Below are 25,557 nucleotides of genomic sequence, written 5' to 3' on the forward strand. Positions count from 1 at the left end.
CTTTGCATTACAATGTGTATTTGTCCCAGTACTCTCTTCTTCCTGACTTCAGTGCATGAAATTACAGTATTTCCTTCCTCCAAGACTCAGCACAGCAAGGAGAGGTTCACAGCTTTCAGAGAAAGCTGGTCCCTCAGATAATTTGACAGCAGCTGTAAATCAAAGAAATAGTAATAATACTCATTTTAGAATCTATATAGAACTTCTCACTTTATACTTTAGGTGTGAAAGGCTTTCAGAGAGCAGAAGTCCCCCAGTTGCCCAGCACTGAGGACTGGCTCCATTCCATTCAAGTCAAGCAAGTTACAGTGGTGCAAACCCAGCACGAGAGCTAAAAACAGTCACACTTACATCTTCTGACTGACAATTCGGTGTTTTCAGCATGGCAAAGAGCCACTCACATATACTCATCCTGGAAAATTTCAGCATTTTGCCCATCATCTGTCCAAGAAAATGGAATTCCTTTTGTAGATACTTAGAGGAATTTGGAGGTCATTTCATACATTGAGGCGAAAAAGACTTTTTTTCTAAACTAGGTGACAACGTGCTTTGAAATCCTTCTTTATTTTTTATTTTTTTAATGATCGATACACATATATGCTTTTGTGGGGAAAATCCTATTTAAAAGTAGTGCAGACTGCAGACCTAAGCATATGAAGGCCTGAGTTTTTAAAAGCTTAACTAAATATGCCAGTGCAAACAGGTAAATTAATATAATTGGATGTTAGCAACACAAAATGTTGGATTGGCTTACAGATTTCTAAAAGAACTGCTCCAGATTACTAGCTACCCAAAATACTAAATAAAAAACTGTTTACAAGTTTTCATTTATTTTGAGTCGTTCAGCTCCATTATATTCAATAACAGGTTTAATAGTTGCGGAGTACCCCAGACCACTAATGAATGTAGCTGTTTGAAGGTTTTGTGCATGTTGGCCATGAGAAAAGAAAAAATAAATAAATTACCCGTTAACCTGTCAAACAGAAGGCACTCTACCCACATCTACCTTGCTTTTCTTCAGTCCTCCCTTGTGGGGCTTACTCACAACAGCTTTCCAGAAAGCCCAGCTTTCCCCTTGCTGTCTTTAGCACATTTGTGTTGCTACTACGGCAAGCAGGCTCTCAGTGCAGGGATTTAGAGGCCTTTCCTGCTAATTGCCAGCTTGTAAACTTAATTGGACTGTCTCCCTGGGCGCCGGTCCTAAATCAATTAGGCAGCGAGTTGGCGGTCGCCTCCTTCTCCCAAGGAGGTTGCCTGGAAGTGCATCACCCAGGAGAAGTCAAGCATCCAAATGGGAAGATGTTGACCTCTACAGCTGGAAGTTATCATATTTTAAAATTCATTCACTATAATTACTGTGAAATCTCATCGAGGAGAAAGCAAAGATCTCCCTATCTGTCCCAACCCTTCCTGTCTGTAGCAAAACATATGTTCTTCTCTGCTGCATCCTGATTTTCAGATTTTCCTCTTTTCACTCAGTCTGCTAGACTATTACTGCTGTGCTGATTACTCAGCCTGGCTTGCCAAGCTCAGCAGCTTTTAGGTGCGTGGTATTTAATAAATAATACAAATGCGAGTTATGCAGAAAAATTAAGTCTCAGTGTCAAAAAAAAAAGAAAAAGCAGCTATACAGGACTGAAATACAGTCATTAATGACTCCTGATTATGTATATCTACAGTATAGTTCATGTGCTATATAGAGCATTCATTCTATAAGGCAGCCCAGCAAAGTAACTTGACTCAACCAAATAGGTCAAAAGTGAATTTGAGGACTCTGGGCATGCTTAAAATTAGGTTTTTACTTAGGACCACTGCTGAATCAGCAAATATATTCTCAACTTTTGCCTTTAGCATTGTAAATACAGCAGTAGTGCTGCTGTGGTCTTTTTTTAACATGTATTAGTATCAGCAGATCTACATACAAACACACAGAAAACTTTCAAGGAATCAGTTTATTTGATTCTGCCTCTGCAGTCATCTCCAGCCTTTCTAGAATTAGCTACTTACGTTAGTACTTAAGACTCCTCTGTTTTTGCCCTTTCAAAACAACTGGATTTTTGGATCCTACTACCCATCATTGCATCTTGCATAGCAATTTTCAAAATCTCTTCCAGCAAAGAAAGATCTTCCACAAATACAGTTGAATATAACTCTTTTAATTGATGTAGTTTTCCTAAATAATTATGTACGTATGTATGTATGTATGTATGTATGAATGTTTTATATATGGCACCATAGATCACATCTGTTCTCTGGGATATGTGCAACTATAAAATCTCTTGCTTTTACCAATAATAAATTACATTGACATTATTTGAATTGTTTGGAAGTCGTTCTGATATCTGGAGCAGCAGTGATAATAAACTAGGACTAGGCTTTAGAGGAACAGCAATGTGCAGAATAACAGCAACTGTTTCTGTGGAGTTTGAGCTGGTGCAGATTTTATTTCTGTACGCACATAATTATTTTTAAGCATTGTCTCCTATAGGAAAGAGGTGCTAGGAGCCTGAATTTATGAGTAGGTAGGAATATATCAGAAAAAATAAACTGGGAATAAGGTTTTAAACTTGGTTTTGTGATGCTGGTAGGTACTGGTAGGTACTGACCGTATTCACCCCCGTTCCATATGTGAAGTTCACCGGTAGTTTTTCTCCACTGCCCCTTGTTGAGTATACCAAGGTGATAAAGAGCTATGTCACATAAATATCATATAAATATTGAATCGTGAAACCCACTAACCTCAACTTTTTAATTTTAACCAAACCCAGTTCTTTTCAGCAGCTTTTGCTTCACGCACTCGTAACACTCATGCTGTTGCTGTTTGCTGTGGCAGGTGTGATCACGGGGGGACGCCTGGGCCCCGTGGAGCTCATCCACCAGTACCTCCGCTACGACGAGACACGCGAAGCCGTCGGCGTCCTGAGCACCATGGACTGGAACACCGTGGGGCGTCAGTGCTACGTGAGCCTCACTGCCGTCGTAAACCACCTTCTGAAGCAAAAGCTTACACCAGAGAGAGAAGGTCAGCATTGCTCATTTTCCTAATATATTTTTGTGGGGCCTTTGTAATTCATGTGTGGATTACGGCAGTTTATTTATTGACTTTACAAAGAAGATAGTAGTGAGAATCCAGCTAGAATAATGGTACTCTCAAACATTATACGTAGGTAAGTAATTTCAGTAACAGTTGGGTCAGTGTGTTGATTGTGCTTTAATTCATATTTATATCAGTAGTAATCCTAAAACTATGCATATTTGAATGTATATATTTTGTAGGCGTGACTTAATATGTGTATAGCAATATCTTATACACGCTATAATATCGTTGCATAAACTTTACTTATGTAGTCTTAGCTGGTATAGGACTCAAATATGCATTTTATATTCATACTGAGCACCAGCTTAAGGAGGGACATTCTCCTGTACAGGGACAAGAGGTTTTAGTGAGGTTTTTAACTTGCTTGAGAAGGGTCTTCTACAGCACGCCCAGGGGCTTTGAATACACTGTCCTCTGCTGCCTCCCTTAGGATCAGAGCATTTGTCCTCCCTGCAGCCTCCTGCCCCCCTGCAGCAAGAGCTCATGTCCCTAACAAGAAATGAGGAATTTTTGTTTCAGCCCCATTTCTGCTGAGCCCCGCCGTGCTGCCTTCCTCCTGCATCGCTGTCTGTGTTGCAGCTCAGTAGGCTTCAGGACTTTGAGTGCATTGCTTCAGTGGGAAGGTGCTGTGCCCCAGGCTGGCAGCAAGGCAGCTGGGGACCTGCGTGGCTCGTGGCAGGAATGAGCACTCAGGGATGAGCCGTGGGAGATGATAGAAAAACGTGTCCCGTGTTGCTGCCAAGCCGTCAGCTACCTCGTTTTACGAGAGCAGATTAAAAAACCTCTGCATTGTAAACATAATTATCAATTCTAAATAAAACATGCTTTTAAAAGCACACATGAAAAGGGCTGGGTTTGCAACACTTGTAAAAATATGCACGTCGTGGAGAGATGTCTGCGTGTTTCCCCCCCATGCAGCTCCCCGACACTGTTTACAGCAGGCGGAATTTTATTTCATCCAGGATTTGTTCTATATGCATCTAACAAATTTGACATGGTAATTTATTTTCTTTTTATTAGCAGAGCCCAGTGAAGCCTTTTTTTCTTTTTCTAGCAATGTGGCAGTTATCTTTGAGATCCTTATTCTGCCTTCAACATCAAGCTGGGCTATCTAATGAATCTATAACTGTGCTAGTAGTTACTCATATTCCATGTAGGTTGAAACATTTCTAAAGTACAAAACATGCTGTCAGGAAAACAGCAATGGCAGAGAGTGTGGCTTGCTTTGCAAAGGCACCGCTGCATTCAATTTTAATCTAAATTGACTGCTGCTTTGAAAGAAAATGCCTCTATAGTTCAGCTTATCTTAGTGTCTAGATTTAAGATAATGCAAAATCTAATTTACTAATAGTTTGCTGTGTTACTAACATGGTACTAATAGCACATTCAGCACTATCAAGCCTAATAAAATAAATATAACCACGCTTGGAACTAAAGAACCCCTATCGCTGAATACTTAAATGGCTACTTCAAACACACTTTAATAACAGCAAATCAATTAGATCTTCTTCTGCCTAATGAGACAATAGGTTGATTTTATTCTGCTTTTAAAGCCCCCACAAAGTTTGGGTTAGCAGTAACAGTTTGCTCCTCCACTTTGAAAGAAGAACCTATGCTGATATATCATATTCTCCCTCTGATATAAGAGAGAGAGACTCCTATCAGTCATTTTGTCATGCATGTCAGGAAAAGGAACTATGTATTATCTTTCAATCAGAAATCACATGTCAATAAATTTTATTGATCATTACATTTCCTTTCAGCTAGGTATTTGCAACACAAACATGTAATGTGCATTTTCACTGATTATGTGTGATTTTTTATTAAAAACATGTAGGAAAATATCTGGGAGCCACAGTAAAGGAGTAGAGCAGGTCAGGAATCATTTAAAGTGGAGAGTAAGGGAGGTTACAAGGGAGGTTAACCTTTCTTGCACCACTGCAAGCTGTAAGAGAATCAGACTTCCAGGCCCTTTTATTTGAAGTTTTTAAAGAACTACAGAACTACTGGCCGAGGTTGCTTCGACTTGAAGGTGATCTTGAGAAAGATTCTGTCACCTGCTGACCTAACACATTGCAGTAATCCCTGGAAAAAAAAAAAAAACTTTGTTACTGTTTCCTTAAGAGGACAAAAATTGGAGCTGAGAGTTGATGTCTACTGGATAAACTTGTTCAAATTGTGAGTCACTCTTAATTGGATGCTTCTGGTGAGAACCTCGTGGGGTAGAGAGTTCTGCTCCCTTCTGACAGCTTTAGCTGCTCGAAGTCAGCTCTGCCTCAAGTGAAAGTTTATATGCACATTTGTGTTCATACAAGCTGTCACAATTTAATTTCATCCGTCCTATAACAACATCACATTTCATCAGCATTTGAGGAATTTGACTGACTGCAAACATGAACAACCTGTTGTAATTGAAAGTTTCCCTTGTTTCATTGCTGTGTTTGAACTCCACAGCGCAGCTCGAGGCAAGCCTGGGAACCTTTTATGCTCCAACAAGACCCCTTTTGGATGCAACCGTGTTGGAGTACAGGGACCCAATCAGCAGATATGCAAGAAGATTCTTCCACCACCTCCTCAGGTGAATGACAGTTTCAACTACTATCAACTTAAAATTAATTGCGTATTTCAATAACTGTCTACTTCAATGTGGTTAACACTTTCCAGAAGGACCACCCATGAAAAAAATGCATTCATTGTTGTTGTTTGTTTAACTTGCACGTCGTTCCTTTCAAGTACAGTATTGCAGATAAAATGCTATTCAGAGCTCTTTTATCATCAATATACTTAACGTGAATCACCCTTTCCCTTCTAGCTCGATAGAAAAAAAGATAGCCTGCTTCTGAGAGATTTATTCACTGACTGCTTTTGGATTGACTATTGAAAGAGCTTAGAAGCAGGAAGAAAATGCTGAGTTTAAATAGATGCTAGAATGCAAATGAACAGTATGTGGTCCAAGCCGTTTTTGCCTTTGCACCCTTGAACACTGGGCATTTTGTTATTCTCACCTCCACAGTTCTCGTTCCAGTAGTTTTCAGTAAGAAGAAACTGTGTGTTCGAATGACAACCGTGATGTTTGTAACCCCTTGTGGAGGACAAGTCTAGATGGATGTTGTGAAAACAGCTTTTAATGCACCGCTCTTCTCTGTTTTATTTAAATGATATACATCATGTGCGTATGCAAAGTTACAAACTGGGAAAGAGTACCACGGGTGATGCTTTCAGATCTGAAAGAGAATTATATAATACTGTCTTCTAAGTTCTGAATCTGCAAAGGATGATGTTCCTGGTAAGCCCCTCCATAGCAGTAGGCACCTCATCCCGAGTGGGTGAATTCTCACAGCATCCAAACAGGAGGTCCGGGCCGCTCGCCGGAGCCTCGTTAAAGGCTGCGGCCTCCATGGTGTGTACGAGCGCCGCTTCGCCCTGCTCCGAGCAAGCAGCAGGGTGGATGTGCTGTGACACTGACCGGGGCAGAGGCCCCGTGCAGCGAGACCCCCTGAGCCGTGTAACCGTGGCCCCCTTCGTGGCTGCTGGAGAAGGTGCCTTCCCCGCGGCGCGGGCCTTGCTCCGAGCGCCAGCAGGCAGGCAGGGACACGTGGCCCTGGCTGCGCTGCGAGCCCTGGGGCTGCTGAAGGCAGCGGGGAGCCCGGTCAACCCCGCGAGCGATGCGGAGGCTCCGGTGCGGAGGCTGCCCCGGCGGGAGCGGGAGCGTCGGCGCCGCGGAGCATCCGGCGGCTCGGGAACCGCGGGAGGTTTCGCTGCTCTTCCCCTGCTGCCAAAGGGATTTGCGTTCGACTGAATCAAAGTGATAGGCTCATGCAATTGCTGCCGAACAGATGGCAATGCTTAAAGCTTATCTGAGAAGACATAATCTAAGTACAAAATGAAATGCTGAAAAATGGGAGCTTTATCTGATAGAAAGCAAGAAAATGATGTCCAGAGCTGATCCTTATTGTACTAAAGTGGTTCTTCCTTAATTGGTGTTTATTTCCTTTCAGATGTTTCCTTAAGTGGCTCTAGCCATTTGCATGTAGGCTAAAGGAAGTGCAGCAGGGATTTGTTGGAGGGCTGGTAACGCAGCCGGCCTCTTCCGACTGGGACAATCCCATCCACAACTGCAGTGTCCAGGGAGGCACAACGCTCCCTGATTCCTGTGGGCAATCCCAAGCTACAGCCTCTGCTTTTCCTTCTGTTCCTTCCCACTGCGAGGAGCTGCCAAGGTCCACCAGCTCTACTGGGTACCATTGATACCTGTGGGCTCGGGACAGCCAGGAAGGCATGGAGAGAGTTTTGCTCTTGGCTTTTTGGAGAACTGTGCCGTGCCCTGGTATGGGCACTGAAATGGAGCGGTCCTCCTGCTGCCTTTTTACAGGGTCAACCATGAACAGAGGTGGCAATGACAGCTGGGTGCCAGGAGGGTGACGTTTGAAGTTAGATATATGTTGTCTGTCTCAACCCTTATTTGATTTATTCACCCTTATTCGTTTAGCGCTAAATACCAGCAGTTTGACTGCAAATTGTTAATGAATCTCTTCACAGTGAATTTATATTACCATAGATGTGCATATATCTCCAAACAAAATAATAGTAAGAAGACTTCAGTGCAGACCCTCTAGGTTGTCAGCGCCAAATAGAAGCAAGTGCCAGGGGACTGTTGTTCCTCTCCGGTGAGCACAAGGAGACCAAAGCAAAAGCTTTAGATGCTGTCGTAGGAAGAAGTGAAGGAAACGTGGTGCTTCCTAAATCGTGCACCCTACAAGTGCAAATGATACTCAACAGGTCTTTCCTGGAGAATTGTGGAGCGGGCTTTGGAGAAAGCAGCCAGTAAGTATCCAGAAGGGAAATCTGGAAGACAAGGAGCATCAAGGCAGAGGGAACAGGAGCTCAACAGCAGGTTAGGGTCAGGAAAGATGGGTTAGGAGCATGATCCAGAAGCAATGAAATGGGGTCACAGTGAAGATGGGCATTTGAACATGCAGCAAACGGCAGGAGGGTAGAGGGGAAGTGCAGAGAGAAACAGGAGAAGACAACATGGGATGTGTGAAACACAGAGGAGATCAAATGCATAAGGAATGGACAGGCAAGGGCGGAGGTTTTCATACAAGATTAAAACGTTAAAACACTTAAATGTTTCTAGATCTAAATCTGAAAAATGTTCCTATAAACAAAAGTCCCCCCTCCCCGCAGCTTTCCTTTGAGTGCCCCACCAATCTGCCTTAAGCCTTTTCTAGAAGGACCCACTCTTGGGAGAGAAATATTAATTCACTCTACATGCTGAGACAATCTTTAGCCTGCCTGCTGAGTCTGCCAAAAAGGTGCCAGTTACTGTTGTACTTTTTAAGATGCAAGTGTCTGTATTTACTAGAATTGAGAAATACAGTCACCTTTGCAGAAAGGCTATCCTCACCTAGTAATAATCATGCGACAGTGATTTTAATCTTTCCTGTAAGCTGAAGGGCTGCATATCCAGTTGCAAATAACTGGAGACATCCATTTTCACATTATCGCTGAGGTTATAGGCTAAATATTTTTCTACCATCAAAGAGATCACTTTCCAGAAAATGCTGAACGCTGCAGGAGGAGGTTCCCTCCTTTAGGTACCGGGGAGGGAAGGTTTTTAGAGGGAAGATGCTCCGTATTTACTAACTGTATTGCAAATATGGGCTAGAAAACAGGAAAACACCTTGCAACGTTTAATAATATTAATAAATGCCTGCAATTTAAAGCAGCTCTTTCTTTGTATCCATTGCTATAAAAGCTGAGCTCTTAGGTTTGCAAACCATCCAGCCTCTCCAGCTTCCTCCGCAGTGGCAGCTTTGAGCTTTGCAGGTATAGGCCCTGAATACAGGGCATGGAAAACCTCCAGATCCGGGCGTTCGGTATACAAAATTAAAATTAAAGGCCTCTTAATTATATGCCAGGGATCCATTACAATAGTACTTACAGAATGAATAATTTCACTTTAAATTCTTATCTATAATTAAAAACACAGGAACTGAATTGCAAGTATAAAAACATATCTTAGGTGTTCCTTGCCACTTGAGTGGCACTCCTGTATTTTAATATGATGTCACTACTTATAATAATATAAAGCATTAGATCATTATGTAAAACCCTGAGCCGGGGCGGGTTTATTGGGCAGCCCTGGGGAGCTATAACCCTCTCATCCCCACCCTTGGCCTCCCGCGGCGCCCGGGCTGCGGTGGCACCTACACCCTCCGCGCTGGCACCGCTGACGCGCGGCTTTGCCTCCCTCTGCCCGCGCATTCCTGCTGCTCCCGCCGTGTTTCCCAAGGCATGGAATTACCCGGGCGGTTTGACACACACACGGGCACGAGCGCGGCCCTGCTCCGAGCTGCCCCAGCCTTTCTGCCTCTCTCAGGCAACGTGAATTAAATAATTCGCGAATAGAATTTCATGGGCAAGGGCTGAGCTCTGAACTCCGAAAGAGCCCTGCAGTTACCAGGCTCAAATGCAGCCATAATTCAGGGTTTCCGCTGAGCCACTTCTCCCTTATTCTCCTTTATTCTCCTTTTGTTTGTGAATATACAGTTTAAGGATCTCTCTTTCTCTTTTTAAGGTAGAAATATGTTAAGATTCAAAAACACTTGCCTCTTAGCATCTGATAATTCCATCAAGAGAATGTCACTGGATAGTTCTTACAGAGTACAAATATGTTGCCCTATGAAGCAAAACCCTGTTGTAAATAATAGGATGGAGTTTTAACCTCTTTCAAAGCCTTGAATTTTGAATGGCTTCATGAAATATTTCGTGAATATTCATGAGTCCAAGAATGAAAACTTCTCCCATGTTTTCTGTTAACTGTTTTTACTGTTTAACTGTTAATCTTTTTAGAACTTTGCAAATCTTCTCCGAAGTGCTGTATATTCTTCCCAATGGACAGTGTAAGATGCTACTGGTTAATAGCAAAGAGGAATTTAGCTACGTGGTGGACAGAACTGGGTAACACTAGTGGCAAGACTTTATGCACAAGAGGAATTTTAAATTGATAGAGGTCCTCCATAAATAAACACCAATAAGGGAGATGATTATTAACAGCAGAGGAGGCCTGTTTCCACCTTGATTTTTATGAATCTGTTGAATCTGTTGAAGACTCATACTACACTATCTGATACAATACCTTGACACAGTTTTCTCTTAACACCAAGACAACCTTTGAAAAGCTAAAATGAAGCTCTGTGGTCCTGCAGCTGCAGGACTAAGCACCACGGGCAAAGCACTCGCTGCATTGCTACGCTGCAATCTGCCAACTAGGCATCCTCTTGGAGCCTGCCATCCCCAACAGGACCCCATAGCAAAGGTGAGAAAATGCCTTAACCCTCTAAGAACAGTTCCAGCTCTATTTGCAACCCACAGCATGGAGCTAGGGACCAGGCAAGCAAAGAATTTTTGCAATCCTTTTTACGAGCACCCTAGAAGTAGAATCTATAATTATATTAGTACATAGCGTGTCGCAAAATAGGTATAAACATTAATGATGATATGCTTCAGGAGGAAAGATGTCTTTTATATTCCCAAGGTAACCCATTAGGCATGAAATTATGCCTTCAGAGAAAATGAGCACTGGTGTCAGCCAGGTTCTCCATGGTGGCCACGTGAACAGAGTTCTGCTCCATGGGAGCAGGGTCAGTAGCAGCTCTGACTAAAGTAGCACCTTCTGGCGAGGACTTTGAAGAGTCATTTTTTGTCATCTCGTGGAAACGATCAAAACCAAAGGTTTTCACATTAGCACTGCGCTGACGAACGCGAATTTCACTTGCTGAGATGGAACTGCATATGAAAAGATTCCCCTGGTCTTGCTTCTTGACCTGTTTTAGAAACAAGAAATAAAGGTACATTTTTCAATGGAACTAGATTATCTTTACTGTTAAAGAGGATAAGTATCACAGGAAAAGGAAGTTTAAAGTGTCTTTGTTTTAGTTATGTTGCTAATGAGTGTTTTTTATTTAAAAGCTCTGCAACAGGTTGCAGTTTCAGTCAGATTCTTTGATGCCGAGAGATAGCTCCATGATATAAGTCTCTAGTAAAAATGACGGTTTGAGAAATTTAGGGCAAAATATGAGGAAAAAAAAACATAAATAAGATGAAACAATTCCTTGAGAACAAAATCCCATTAATTGCTTGAGAACAAAATCCCATGAATCCCTCTGAATTTAGTAGAGTCATGGGTGCACAAAGGGTGAGTAATCCCATCTAAGGGAGATCTTTAGGATAAGTGTGAGGAATCAGACTTGAGTGCCTATCCCTAGCAAATAGCTATAATTAACTAGCTGATTAGGTTAAAGTAATTATCGACAAGTTTGTTGTTTGAAGATACAGGGAGCAATGGGCACTCAAGAGGTCCAGTTCCTACATCACATTATGGCTGGATCACTGGCCAGTTAACAGAAAGATCTTACAAGTGCTCAGGTAGATTCTTGAAGTAAAAGGACAGAGTTTGAAGACACACACACACAAAAAAAGCCACTAGGCACCTAGTCAGACCTCTTTAAAAAGCTCCTTTCAAACAGTAGGTCAGGATAGGAAGGGATGGGGAGGGTGGAGGTCTTTAGTTCACATTGGTGAGGGCTGAAGTATCAGTAAAAGATATAGATGGACAAATATATAGATTGATAGATAGATTGTGATGGATAGATAAACAGAATACATGACCAACACTAAATAAAAGAACTTCTAAAGTAAAGACGAGGATGCATTACTTGAACTAAATACTCTGGTGTGTAACCTCTACTTTAAAACCACTCTAGCACCTAAGAGCGGACTGGAACAGAAAATATATAAGTTTTTACAAAGAGGTCTAGAGAGACTTTTAAGAACTAGGCACTAGCTGGCAGCAGGATACTAGACTACATGGACCTTCAGTCATTCTTATATTTTACTTTCTTACATATGACATTGTGCAGAGAGAGCATAAAATCGTTACTAGTTTTGCATTTGCTACCAAAATTCATACCATCAATGTTCCAGAGAATTTCTTTTCTGGCTGACCTGTTGGTTACTTGGTTACTTTTCATTACCTTTGCATTATTTTATTTTTAAAGAAATAGTCTAGGCTGCTGACAAACCCAGACAGAAAAAGGGAGTTTGCTGTAATGGACCTGTAACTCAACGAGTGATCTGAAATTTGGCCGTGCACCATGACTATGTAATTAGATATTTATCTTTAGGCAGCCAGCTTTAGAAAATATTGAGCTAACATTATCTTCTCTGAGAAAGTCTCAGCACTAAAAAACTGCATCTTATCCAATGTCAGGCATGAGGGAGAATTGGCCCTGCAGCTCATGGAAGGCCAAGAAGGAAAAGGGTCTGTTCATCTTAACTTTAATACCAAATTTCCATCTGCTGCAGTTTGAAATTGCAGAGATATCACACGTATACAATAGGGATTTATAATAGAGGCAGCAACTCATCCTTAACCATAGCAATGATACTGGGCCTCTGTTATAGAGCTGTCTTTAGCGTGTAGACATGCTGATATGTTTGCTCAATAAAATCCAGCTTTCAAGACATACTGTTAAGTTTACATGATCACCAGAGTGAGAGGGATAAAGCTGGAATAGAAGAAAAGCAGGAGAGAATTAATGCAATAAAGGCGAGGATTTAGCAGACGGGGTTGAGCAAAATAAGTGTGAAACAACAGGTGTCTTTGACTCTTATCAGCATTTTTAATTACCATCTGCTTTTAGCCCAGAGTTCTTTGGGAGAGTGTGCTGGAGTGTGTCTGTATTTACAGATAAAGACGGACTGTTGAGAAGTTGCTGAGTAGGAAGAGGTTGGGGGAGCAGAGAGGCTTGGGGACAAGGGGGGACTGTGCTCGCCGGGTGGGCGTTCGTCACAGCTTGGAGAAACCCCAAGGAAAACTGCTCTAATAAAATCACAGGGGAGGGAAATATTGCTATGGGAACAACGTGTTTTCCCTGGAAGGGAAGTGACTGTGAAGAGGGAAATACGGAGGGTGGGAAATTCAAAGGCAGTGCCCATTGCAAGAAGAGATTCAGTGTGAAAAGGAGGAGGCCTTCATAGTTTCAATTTATGCAATAATAATTCATAATAGTCATAAATTGATGTTTTTCACATTTTTATAGCACCTACTATTGATAAACTCAGAGCACTAGACAGACACAGAAGAATTAAGCTGCACTGTCAGAAAACACAGCTATTGCTCCCAATAGTCTTCCTTTTCAGCGGCTAACCCTATTTTACAAGAAGAGAACCTGCAGTAACATGCTTGACCAGCACCAAATGGGAAGCCTGGGACATAAATGTTTATGGAATCAGGATCTTCTGAATAATATTTCTTTGGAACAACAGTTCTACAGTTGTAGTCCGATGCTGCTTTACATTTAATTGAACAAAGATCACGAAAGCTTTCTTTTAAGCTAGAATTACCACTTTTTTCTAGAATGTTTTGTATATCTAGGCTATTGTTTTATAAATTATTAGACGTTTACATGCAACATTCTTAAAAAGTTTCTTCTTGAAAAATTAAATTGGTTCACCTGAAAACACTAACCCTCAGAAAAGATGAATATAGAGTCCATTCTGAGAAGAAACATACGTGTTTAACATAGAAGCATCTCAACCTTTTCACACAAGAATACTTTTAGGTTCTCTAAAGCAGAATATTGTCCTACTTGATAGGAATCCCATGGTAAGATTTCTGATTTTTTTTCAGGTTGGGAAAGTGTTCCAGAATTCATAGGCTGTTACAGCCCTCAAGGGCCTTCTTTGGCCAGGGAGTCATAGTGTCTGGCTCCCCTTATTAGCTTTCTCTTTCTTCCTATTTTTTTAATATGTCTTGTTTGCTTCCTTGCTTCCTCCTATGCCCTTTGATGTGAAGGGCATTTGGTTCTACACCCAGTAATCTATGGACTTGTAGTTGGACTTCCTTTAGTTCGGAGATTTGTAATTTGACAGTACAGTTCAAGTTACAGAGACTTTTTGGGTGGCTTAAGGTACTTGTGCTCATTCAAAATTTTCTCAGAGATAGTAATTCATTAGCTGTTGTTTAATAATTTGAGGTATATTTGTGTATGACCTTTAGAGTCTTTCATAAGCTTTTTTTTAGCTAGTCACTCAAGCCCCAGATGCAGCACTTCACTCTACCATGCCCATACTTAGGACCCATCAAAAATTATAGGTCATAAACCCATACATTAATCCTTTGCTAACTTTGGGCCTCAGGGGATATGTAGATTATATTGGACAACCTTTAAAACTTCTGCATCCAGAATAGAATTTGGAAGATTATGTCTTCGACACACATGCGTGTGGATCTGATGGCTGCTTCTCCATGACCTTTGCTGTGCTCTACAGCACTTTGTCACTGCTAGAGATACTTCAGAGGCATCAAGGTGGTGGATGCTCTTCAGGGACTTCTAGTGTCCGGTTCAAAGAAGCCCATGATCTACGAAGACAGTGGCATAAAAACGTAAGGTTGGCAAGATAATATCACTAGCATGAGAGGTTGTGATCTAGTCATGCATCCATCGAGTCTAACAGTCAACACACATACTGCTCATAACACACGCAGTCCATATTGGCTCTTGCTCAAACAGGAGAGAGCTGCATGTGCCCTGGTGGGTGACAATTGGCCCCCCAAAACAACAGTATGAGAAGATCAAGTAAATTCAAGAATTAGTACTGAGTCCCCCAAATAATGAGATTCTGAGAAACAGATTCACAGTTTGCGGGGAGTCTTCAGGCTGCATTCACTGGTCTAATTTTCACTGCAATTACCTGATCTAAAATTGTGTGTCCTATTGAATTCATTTGGGTAAAATCACATATAAAATATAAGTATCATATTTTTGTCATATAAAACATAAAATTGTATATTTTGGGGTTGTCTTTGTTTATTTTTTATGAAAGCTAATTTTTTAATGTATTTATTGATTCCAGGAACTGTAAGGAGAATGTCAGTATTACAGCATTCACTGCAAAATGAAACAAAGTTTTTGACACTGTACGAGATGCTATAGGTACTAGGTACTATATAGATGAAAAGACTCATATTTAAGCACTTCAGAATTTAGTGATCTTTGACTTCAAAATAGCTCCTTAAAGTTCATCAGTGCTGTCACATTAAAGTTATACCATCTGTATCTGACATTTTACACATAAAAATATATTACATATGAAATGCATGAGAATTTAAGGCCTCGGCCAAGATTTTTTTTAATGGGCTCTGAAGCTCTGCTCTGAAATGCAGCTCTGTGCCTACACCAGAGGCCTTATACAGCTCAACCCATTTTTCCCCATCTAAAAATCAAGCACTTTTAGCAATCTAGCCACACACTTTTTATGTTCTCAGCCCAATAATCTCTCAGTTATTCTGACTCAGAATTCCATTGAAACAGGATTCAGAGTCAGTTTACAGACATTATTCTTTATTTTAATATTGTCTAATTTAAAAGGGAAAAAATATTTCAGATAATAACATTTTTTTTGAAAAAAGGGCATGAAAATCATTTCTGTTCCAAAAATTGCTGATATGAAAACTTATGGGAAACAGCTCCTTTTATGAATAATTATTATTATTGTGTTTAAGAAATGGGCAAGATGCCTAGAAATTGAATGAAAGAATGAGCTATTAAATTGAAATATTAAATGAAATAACTGAATTAAAAGCGATCACATAAACCCTGCAGTAAATGTTGGGAGTTGTAGCTGATTGAACATATTTTCATCATCTGTTTTGTATGCTTAAATACAATTGCTTGATGTAAGTAAACACTTGATTGATATTCTGAATACTTAAGAATCTGCATATGCATCACAGAATACTGAACAATTAAAACTTAATTTCAGTGTAGTTTGATTGCATGTAAATTATTTCAATATTCATTTTTTTCCTGTTCTGTTTGCTCGGTGCATACTAAATATTCACTTTTTGAATGCACATCACCCTTGATTGATTGGGCTATGCGGTGAGGAGGGCCCTGAAATTTTTTCCATTTAGAAGGATTGCCTTAGAAATAATATTTGTGCCACAGCTCTTCCCCTGCAGATTATTTTCTAAATGTGTGCTCTTATTGAAGACAAGCAAGAAACCTGCTGCAGCCCTCCTTTATCAGCACGGCACAAGGAATATGCTTACATGGTCGATAGGCATGTCTAAGAAGGCTTGTTGGTTGTAACTAGTCCCTAAAGAAATGTTCCCATCTTTTCTGTGCCGTTTTTCTCTCCTGCTTGCTTGAACTCCATCTCTCTTCCCTTCCTCCTCCCTCCATAGGGTGTTTTTTTTCCTTCTGGTTCTTAGACTTCACGTTAGACATGTTAGTGTTACGTATAAATATTACAAATACCTTTTTAAGGCGGTTCCCCGAGATTCCAAGACACTTCTTCTCCCTCCTTGCAGGCCCAAGTCCAACCTGCCTCCTAGACACATGGGTTTGAGTTGCAGGATTTAATCAGCCTCTTGTGGAGCATCAAACTGTAGGTTTAAAAGGTCAGATGAAACCCTGGACATTTGATTCTCTTTTAACCTATGCAAGCCAAGAAGAGCCTCTCTGAACTTAGTAGATAAAATTGATACGTGGTTGAATAAATGTTCCTGACTCTCATGGTATCGGCTGGGGTAAGTCGCATTCGGAAAACACAGGTGGATCCCGGTCTGCAACGTGGCCGTGGAGAGCAGCGCTGGATCCTTCGCTGTGTCTCCCGTTTTGACCTGCATCACCCTTGTCATATCCTTTATATTTTCTCTCCTTTTCCTTGTCCTTAAAATAGATGTACTAACAACCATCGTTTTGAGAGTTCTCTAGGATGGGCAGAAAGGTTGCAGAAGAGCATCCAGTAACTGTATTATTTTATTAAGAGGAGCTTAAACATAGCATTTTATGTCCTAGGCAGCTTGGAGAGAAATGTTTTCCGATCTGTCCTGTATAGTTAATCACAGTCTGAGAGTCTTAATCTTGAAGGTCATATTTCTGTTGGCTATCACTTTGACCAAACGAGTGCCTGAACTTCATGGTTTACAGGCAGATTTCCTTATCTCTCTCTTTCAAGAGACATATAAGTCTTGATTGCTAGAGTTATTGTGAAACAAGCAGCAAGGAACAAGCAGAGGGAAGGGAGCGGGGAGGACACTTGCTTGAAGACCTGTACCCTGTAGGTGCCATTTTAGAAAGCAGATATTGTAACGTGTACTTGTAGCATGGGGAGAAAAGGGAAGATATTTTGTTTGGGGCTTTTTGGTGTGAGGAACTGATAAACTGTAAGTGTGCTACAATAACAAGAGGTTTTGCCGTAACAAAATGTGCTTGTAAAACAGGTATTATCAGCTTGAGGTCTGTCTCCTACCGTATAGGATTCTCCTGTGGAGTGAAAAACAAAAAATCCGTGCCAAAGAGATGCAGAATAGCACATACTTTCTAATAAAGCTAATTTGTTTGGGTTTTTTAGGAAAAAAAAAGCATTCTTGACTGATTTAATATTGCTTGTCTAAGTATTGCAAACTTGCTGCTGCTGTTTGACACCTTCACCTCATTTTAGAGCAGTTCTATTTATAGTAATTTATGAAGTGTCAGTGTTGGTTATTTCCAGCTCTCTTGGTTTGTGAAGAGCATTTCTTGGGTAACCTTTTTTTTTGTTTTTTCCCCCTTCTTACCCTTCAGTGCAACTCTGAAAATAATGAGCTAACTTCACAGTTTTATGGAGAGGGGCCATAATGAGACTCAAGTATGTGTGTTGATTACAGAAAAAAATGAAATCGTTGTGAGACAGGCAAGAACTGGCAGCTTTCAGGCCCCGATTCCATTCTGCAGGCCAATCGAAGGAAGAGTTATTCTGCATTTTTTGGTTGCAAGCATTTTTGCATTGGCTAGGGCAGGTTTTAGTAAGAGGGAGGCACAAAACCACCTTCATCCACCAAGGGAAGGAGGAATCTCCTAAGCTACCCAGCATCTATAGAACAATATAGATACTGGCACCCATACGGGCTCGTCTTGCAGCATTTTTTGGGCAGGCACAAAGTGCACCTTGCTAATACTGACGGGTCACTGGACCTGTTTGTCTGCCACTGATGGCAAAGAAGCCATCTCCTTCCCAAACGTCAAGCATGTACAACGGATCTCCTGCAGACTTTGGTAGATAGGGAAAAGGGGGAAAATTTACCAGTTTACCAGGGAAAATATGGAATTTGCTTGCCGTAACTGAAATAAAATCTAGTGTTTTGTCATTTCGCAAATACAAAAACATTCGCACCAAACTCCCATTTTAAACAGGTTTGACACAAAGCAGTAGGAAAGAATGTATACAAATAGAATCACTTTTCCACAATATTAATTGGATCATCACGTAGAGACTATCCACCAGCAGAGGGAATATTCCCATCTAGCGTGAGAGGCGTAACCCGGTGCAGGATTTGCCGGTGTCGTGTGTGAAGCCTCTGATGGATGGCTTGTTTCCTCCTGCTTCTGCTGATACCTTCAGGATTTCACCCCAAAGGGTATCTGCAGCCTCTGGTAGTATCTCCTGCCCCCGTGGGTGTTTGCTGTAGTTGCCAGGAGATGCTGTGTTGTCTCTGGGGAAGGAAAAGGTGGCAGTTTGGGTCATTGGAAATCAAAGGGGCTGCTACCATCCCTCAGCAGCCTTCAGGTTTAATAAGATCTGATGGGACTTGCCACTGAACACAATGCCTTGATGATGTTTTTTAAGGACACTCACTGTCCTATCTCATACTTCTGCGGTTCTACCACAAGGATATTAAGAGTTTCCCCAGTAAACCTTTGCCATCACTTTTGAGGAGAATAGAAGGACTTCTCCTACTCATTGATGAAAATTGACGTGGTTTGACATTGTCCCCAGCAAGTGATACGCTGCTTTTTTCTTGCAGGTATCAGAGATTTGAAAAAGCCTTTCTGCTAGCTGTCGACATAGGTGCTCGGGACCTGTTCATGGTGAGTCATTTCTCGGAGGCTGTTGTAACGATGGGTTAGTTGTCAACTTCTGTACGCACTCAAAAAGGATCAGTGTCATTTGCAGTCTTGGACACATGCTAAAGACTACCTTGCCCCTTGCCACCATGAAGCTGCTCAATAGCAATTGAGAATCTTTTGAGTCACTGACATTTTCCCTAACATGGCCTAAAGGCTGTTCTGTGTTTTCCAGGAATTAATGTATATGTTTTTGAACTTTCCCCTTCTTCATCCGTCCTGATGCGGGTGAATGTCATCTTTCACTCTAATAAGCTTATACGTTTCTAATCCATTCCTTTAAGAAGTGCAACTGCTGAGTCCAGGACACAAGAGCCGGCCATATCCCGGGGATCCTGAATGCCCTTAGTTTGTCTCTCAGGGTTTTGTGAAAAGTGACAAATTATGAACGCTTCCCCAGGTACTTTTAAAACAACAAAGCTCTGCAGCATCAACCCAAGGGTTTTTACATTTCATGCGCTCTCTGCCCCCTCCCATTTAATTAGCTACAAAAGTAAAATTAACCAGCTCTTAAAAGGTCCTCAGTGCAAGCTCTGCGGGAGGCTCTTGTTTTATAAGATCTTGCACCACAATGTCACAGCGAGGTCAGCTGGACAAAGCCAGTGGCGCTTTGCTGGGCTCTCAGCATGTTGCTGCTCCACAGCTGATTTCATTGTTTTCAAAGAAACAATTGGAAAGGGGCTTGTTTAAAAAAAAAAAAAAAAGCCCTTTGAACGACTGGTTTGCCTGACTCTTTTGCATAATGAAGACATTCTGTTGTTTAAATTAAGCTTTGACACTAGATGTTAATATCACTTATCCCATTAAGTCACTTGCCCTGCTAGTTTGATCTTGATATTTAAATTGTATGTTAAATTACACAATTAAATCCTGCTTTTATGGGTTATGAAAATTCCCTTCTAATTATATAAAAAGTTGTGTGAACCTTTTGATGTTTTTTTCACGGCTCTAATCATCTGGCTTGTTCCATCTAATTAGAAAGATGTGAATACTGCGATAAACTTTTCTAAGTATGCATCAAAAGAATGTGATGGAAATGGCAGACTTTTAGGAAATTCATTACATGTTTTATATTTACTCCCCTCGTTTTTTGCTCTTTTTATCTCAGCCTTTTCCTGCTCTCTTTTTGTTTTATTTTGTTATTAAAGACTACTTTTTCAAGGCTATTCTTACACCTATCAAGCTGAGGACCGCAACCGCTTAGGAGGTTCAGGCTGTCAGAGGTCTGTGGTAGAATACAGCGTGTTACCAGGGCTCTTGCACCCTGCAGAGCAAAAATCCTTTCTGTATAATGGCACCCATTATACCGGGACAAATGCCCCGGCATTTGGCCTGTCATCCCGAGGACCGAGAGCATCTTCTACCTGGCTGAAGTGCAGGCATCCCCTGGGGGGAACGTTGCTTAGGAGATGGCTCCAAACCTGCTCCTGCGAGGGATGGACTCGGGGCCTTCTTCCGCACAGGGAAACGTGTCCTCCTCCGAGCCAAGAGGTCTTTGAGCTTTCTTCTAGAGGAGCTTTAAGGTTCACACTGAAGTCAGCGCTGTCCTGTCCTCCTCTCTCCATATTGCCTTTCCTCTCTCAGGACCTCCTCTCCGTATTCCTCGTGCTGCCTTTGGGCACAGTTCTTGTCTCGCCACTGCCTTTAGACACCCATAAATGCACATTTCCACATAGCTTCTCCCAGGTTACATTTCTGTGCCATCAAAGCCAGCTGGGTGTTGTCCTCATTCTCCAGAGCTTCTAGTACCTAGATGCCCACCACAGAGGCACCAGTCCTTTCTCAGTTATGCAGGGGTTAGACACTCCAGTGTGATGTTTGAGATTCAGGGCTCGTAGTCCCCTCTAAATTCTGCCACAAGCAGCGCTCACCTTCAAGTCCTCCACCAACTCCCACCATCCGTTTGGGAAAGCTCCCTCAGCAAAGCCATCAGGGAGGGAGTGAGGAGCAAACGTCACGGAAGGTAACAAGGCATTGCTGCAAGACGACAAGGTACCCGAGTTGCTAAACATAAGGTTTGTGCATCCTTCGCTTCTGCTTGACGTTGAATAATTTGTATATATTGTTTATTTGGGTCAAAACGCAATTAATGACATACATACAACTTGACTTCGCCTATGCTTAAAGCATTTATAGTTATGTGCAATACAAATAACTATTACACAGGTCAGTTATTTGTACGATTGCTCCACAGACCAAACAAATGAGTTTATAAAACCTCAGCTGTCCCTAGGAGTGACATCTTATTCCCAGTTAATTTAATGGAAGAAAGAGTAGAGTAGTAGAAAGGTGGGTTTTCGATGGCATAAAAAAGATGAAAAACAAAAAGGCATTTATTAAAGAGAACAGAGAAGGAAAGAGGACAGAGAAGGGAAAAAATAAAAGGATGGAGAGGAACAGAGATAACAGAAGCTCAGAGAGTCTCTGTTGTGGATACCTGGCTTTGGTTGAATATCTGCCTCCTGGCACTTCTAAGGAAATGTTCTATATCTTGGAGAATTTATCTTTGTGTTTCTTTTGCCAAACGGAGCGCTGCAACCATCCTGGCAATTATTTTGAGATTGCAAAAAAGTTTGATAGACTGTTATCCAAAGACTGATTTCTTTCCTAAAACTGAAAAAGAAAAAAAAAAAGGCTTAAAAGTTTCTCCTTAGCCGTAACTGCAGCGTCACTAGCATGATGCCATAGCAAGACACGCAGCCACTGCTGTGTCCCCCCATAAGCTTTACCACCACATCACGTCTAAGTCCATCTATTATTATCCTCTCCTGCAAAGTTCAATTAAAAAAAAACAGAAATTGAAAAGCACATAATATCATGAACAACAGCTACAGTTATTGGACAGCGACTGATCCAATCTGTGACAGAAAAGATCAAGTGATGGAAGGGTTGTTAACTTTAAATCCTTTTGTAGTTTGCTCCAGCTTTCAGCTGCTGAAAATTCAAAAGGCCATCCCGTGTACCAAAGGAAGCAAAAAGGCAAGGAAAAGACACTTTAATAAAAGTGTCAGATCTTGGGTGATACGCTGATGAGGAAAGTGCATGCTTCGAAGAAAAGTTGGAATTTTGCCCAGAAATATCCTATAGACAAATGCGCATCAAGGTTTCAAATGGCTTCTGCTCACTGAGGACCAGCTCTGTGACTAACAAAGATGAGGGTAAAAAGGAACTCCAAAAAGTAGTCAAACTGTTAGATGATAAAACACAGCCCTTCAACAAACTCCTGATAAGCGGCTGGAAACCCTGTTTATCCTCACCATTGTTTTTGAGAGGGACATGATCTTTGAACTGCTAAATTCTTAGATAATTGGGGGAAAAAATCTGTAACAAATATTCAGCTTAAAAAAAAAATCCTGCCATTCTTGAACGCACCCTGCAATTCAGTGCTTTTCTCTTTTGTTTATTTTCTGGTTTTATCCTACTCAGACGTTTAGAAATTATTTTTAGAAAACACTTTTTTGGGGCTCAGTTGAATGGAGACCGCCTCAATTTCATCTGAAATTGTTCAGTTAGGATATTTTACACGTACAGCCTTCTCTATTTAAGACTTATTTAAAAATGGAGGCAGAAGTCAAAAGAATCTTCATTAATTCCTATGGCAGCAACTTGTGGCACCCGGATGCTGCTCTGTCTTTAGTTGCCTACAAATCCCACCCTAATAAGTGAAGGATGTCTCCCATCTTCATACGTCTTCATGCAAAACAAAGAACATGGCCAAAAAGAAGACCTGAAAGTAGCCGATCGTTTGCCATGAACAGCATGGGCATCCTCCTAACTGCAAGAACTTCGCAGGTGCTTCCATCCCCTACCCAAGTTTATTACATAAAACTGTGTAAAAGTCTACAATACCTCTCTGAGTTTAAATAGCAGCGAGCCGTTAAAGCCCAGTCAGAATAGACTTCAAATTGATGAACATGATTTACCTATACATTCAAATACTTGTAAGCTCAGACTTGTTCTAGAGCCCTTGGGTTTTCTATTGTTATCTAAATAAGCTGACAAGATCTGCTTTTTAATCTCCGCAGAAATCATCCCGTGCTGCTCGGGCCCTTTCCCATGACAACCGTGGTAGACCGAGAGCGAGAGGAAGTGCAGGGTTCACAGCAGGTTCAGGCCTCCTTACTTTGCCCCGAGACACATCAGCATTTTTGGAAGTCGCACCTGGGTTTGGGATCAGAAAGCACTGCCGGCTGCTCCGGACTGCTGGGATGGGGAGAGTCAGCACCACGTTCCCGCTGCAGCCTGACCTCCTTAGCTGCCTTCCTCCTGGGTTTATTTTCCTTTTTCTTTTTTTTTCTTTATTTTTTCTTATTAAATGAATATTCGCGCAGTATCTTCCCTCTCCCATTCAGTGCTATTGCCTTCAGTTTTTTTCGTCTGTCTTCTCTTTCTAGAGTTGCTCACCAGTTTCTGGCAGGGTTTCTGCCATGTTTATGAAGATGTCACTAAATTCACCCAGAGGAGGACAGTTTCACCTGCAGTCTTCTGAATTTGTGTGAATGCAGTTACTTTTGTGATAGGCAGGGATCAGTATGTCCAATAAATACTTTTTTCCCTTGAAATTCCTGCATGCAGATAGAGTGCAGCGCAATGGCCAGCAATGACTTAGGTTTTTTGATACCAATTGCCATTTTCAGTACAAAAGAAGCCTCCCAGCTTTGCCAATGGGAAAGGGTTTTCACTCTTACTTAATCTCTTTAAATTCAGGCACAGATCACCCTGTGGCTCTGGCAGCAAAGGAGAAGCGGGTTTAAATGTCTCTTTACTGATAATCAGGGATGTAACTTTACCTAAAGGACTAAAATCAAGGGCAGGAACAGTAGTTTTTCCCTGAAAATGTATTTCCCTGGAAATTCCACTGTATGCTCAGCACCTCGGAGGTTAAAACACTGTTAAAAGCTTTGCAGTTCACCAGGCAATGATAAATCCCTACTGCCGCTCTCTGATTTTTAACCCTACGCTAAAGACAAGATCTAGATTATTGGCAACAGTTCACGCTCACCAAGAACATTTTTGGAAAAGCCCGTTGTGTAACTGCAGTCAGAAAACCCTGCAATGACTCAGAAATCCTGTCACTAGCAGGGATTTTAAAGCTATTGAGCATTGCTGCTCTTATTCCCTCCAATATCAGCACAGGGAAGAGTATCACCGTATTACGCTAAGAGCAGTAAGTGCAACGTGACGACCTCCAAAAAAATCAGTCCCAAAAGGTTTCCTCCCAAACTGCTGCGTTAGTTGGAAACGTAACACACTTCAGATGCAGGCTCAGAGCCAGAAGAGCTCGAATGCTTCAGACCTGCGGCAGCCAGCGCCACCTCCGAGCAATCCTCTTCCAACTCTTGTTGCACCAACCAGCACAAGTTCAAAGCAGACAGATTGGTTTCATTCACACGTTGAGTCAATAGCTTCACTTCTATCACTGCATGGTTGGTCAGCGTTTTATTCATTGTTAACAAGAAACGCTGCATTCAACAGCACGAGTAAGATAATAAATTTGCATTGAGAGAGAATGAAAATGTAGCAGTAGGTTCATCAGTTCCATCTGTGTTTGTGATCTAAATAATAAAAGAGCTTCTTTCTTTCTTTCAAACTCTCTTTTGTTACTCCTATGAGATTCATTTTAGATTAATCTTTTATTTTTCTTTTATTTCCAAAGGACATCCATTACGTTGCACTAGATAAGGGTGAATTGGCACTAGCTGAAGTGGCAAAGAAAAAGGCTAACGACATTGATGCGGAATCAATAACTACTAGAATTGGTAAGAATTAACCTTGCTTAAAAAAAGGAAAAGAAAACGCTTTTGTTTTAATGAATTCATGTCTTATGCAGCACCATGTTGTTTGCGGGGGTTTACTGGTTCATTTGTGTTGTTTGGGGAAAAGAAGAGAGCATTTTTGCCTGTAACTCAAGTGAGAAGCTTCTCTAAATATCATAGTTTTGCCTTTCAGTGCTCAGGTGAGGACTGTGTCAATGCAATAGCTACAAAGCAAGAGAGATAAATACATCATGGTTGTATAGATAAAAAAACTGATCAGGCTAACAGCTCAAACACGAATAATTTTTTCCAGCAGGGGAACTCATACCACATTCACTGCCTTTATATTTCTTCCCCGTTGTCATGAAGAGAAGGGTACAAATATGTAGATTATTCTGATTTTCTAGGCTGCAGCATGAACCACACAGAAAGGGGCCCTGACCGAGTCTGTGTAGCTGACCTGCAAACAAAACACAATGTTAGTGTCAAATATGCACATTGGTGTTTCCCTACATTCTGTCACATCTCTGAGTATTTAAGGGAATTGCTGAGCTTTTGTCCTTGATCTGTGACAAGAAAGTAGTGAATGATTAAGACTCAGAAGAAGGAGTCAGAAAAACTTTGAGATCTTGGACAACACAGGACTCGTTTAGGACCAGGTGTGAATATTATAGCTGTGTCTCCAGGTGTTCAGGCGAGTCCTTCCCCTGCTCCGTTTGAGAGGAAACGCAGAGTTTTTAGGTGA

The 25,557-nt window shown here is 41.4% G+C and overlaps 1 protein-coding gene across 1 annotated transcript in view; it reads left to right on the top strand.

Moving 5' to 3' along the window:
• WDPCP (WD repeat containing planar cell polarity effector) overlaps positions 1-24,846 on the top strand; it is a 52,956-nt gene extending 28,110 nt beyond the window's left edge. The window contains exons 10-13 of the mRNA XM_088521269.1: positions 2,834-3,022; positions 5,552-5,675; positions 18,957-19,020; positions 24,713-24,846. Of these exons, the coding sequence (XP_088377395.1) occupies positions 2,834-3,022; positions 5,552-5,675; positions 18,957-19,020; positions 24,713-24,826 (491 nt within the window). The 3' untranslated portion in view covers positions 24,827-24,846. The remainder of the gene's footprint in view (positions 1-2,833; positions 3,023-5,551; positions 5,676-18,956; positions 19,021-24,712) is intronic.
• Positions 24,847-25,557: the final 711 nt, after the last annotated feature.

This window comes from Tinamus guttatus, unplaced genomic scaffold, assembly GCF_059628265.1.
Source record: "Tinamus guttatus ecotype Peru unplaced genomic scaffold, ASM5962826v1 Tinamus_guttatus_pri_ptg000116l, whole genome shotgun sequence".
Taxonomy (NCBI): domain Eukaryota; kingdom Metazoa; phylum Chordata; class Aves; order Tinamiformes; family Tinamidae; genus Tinamus; species Tinamus guttatus.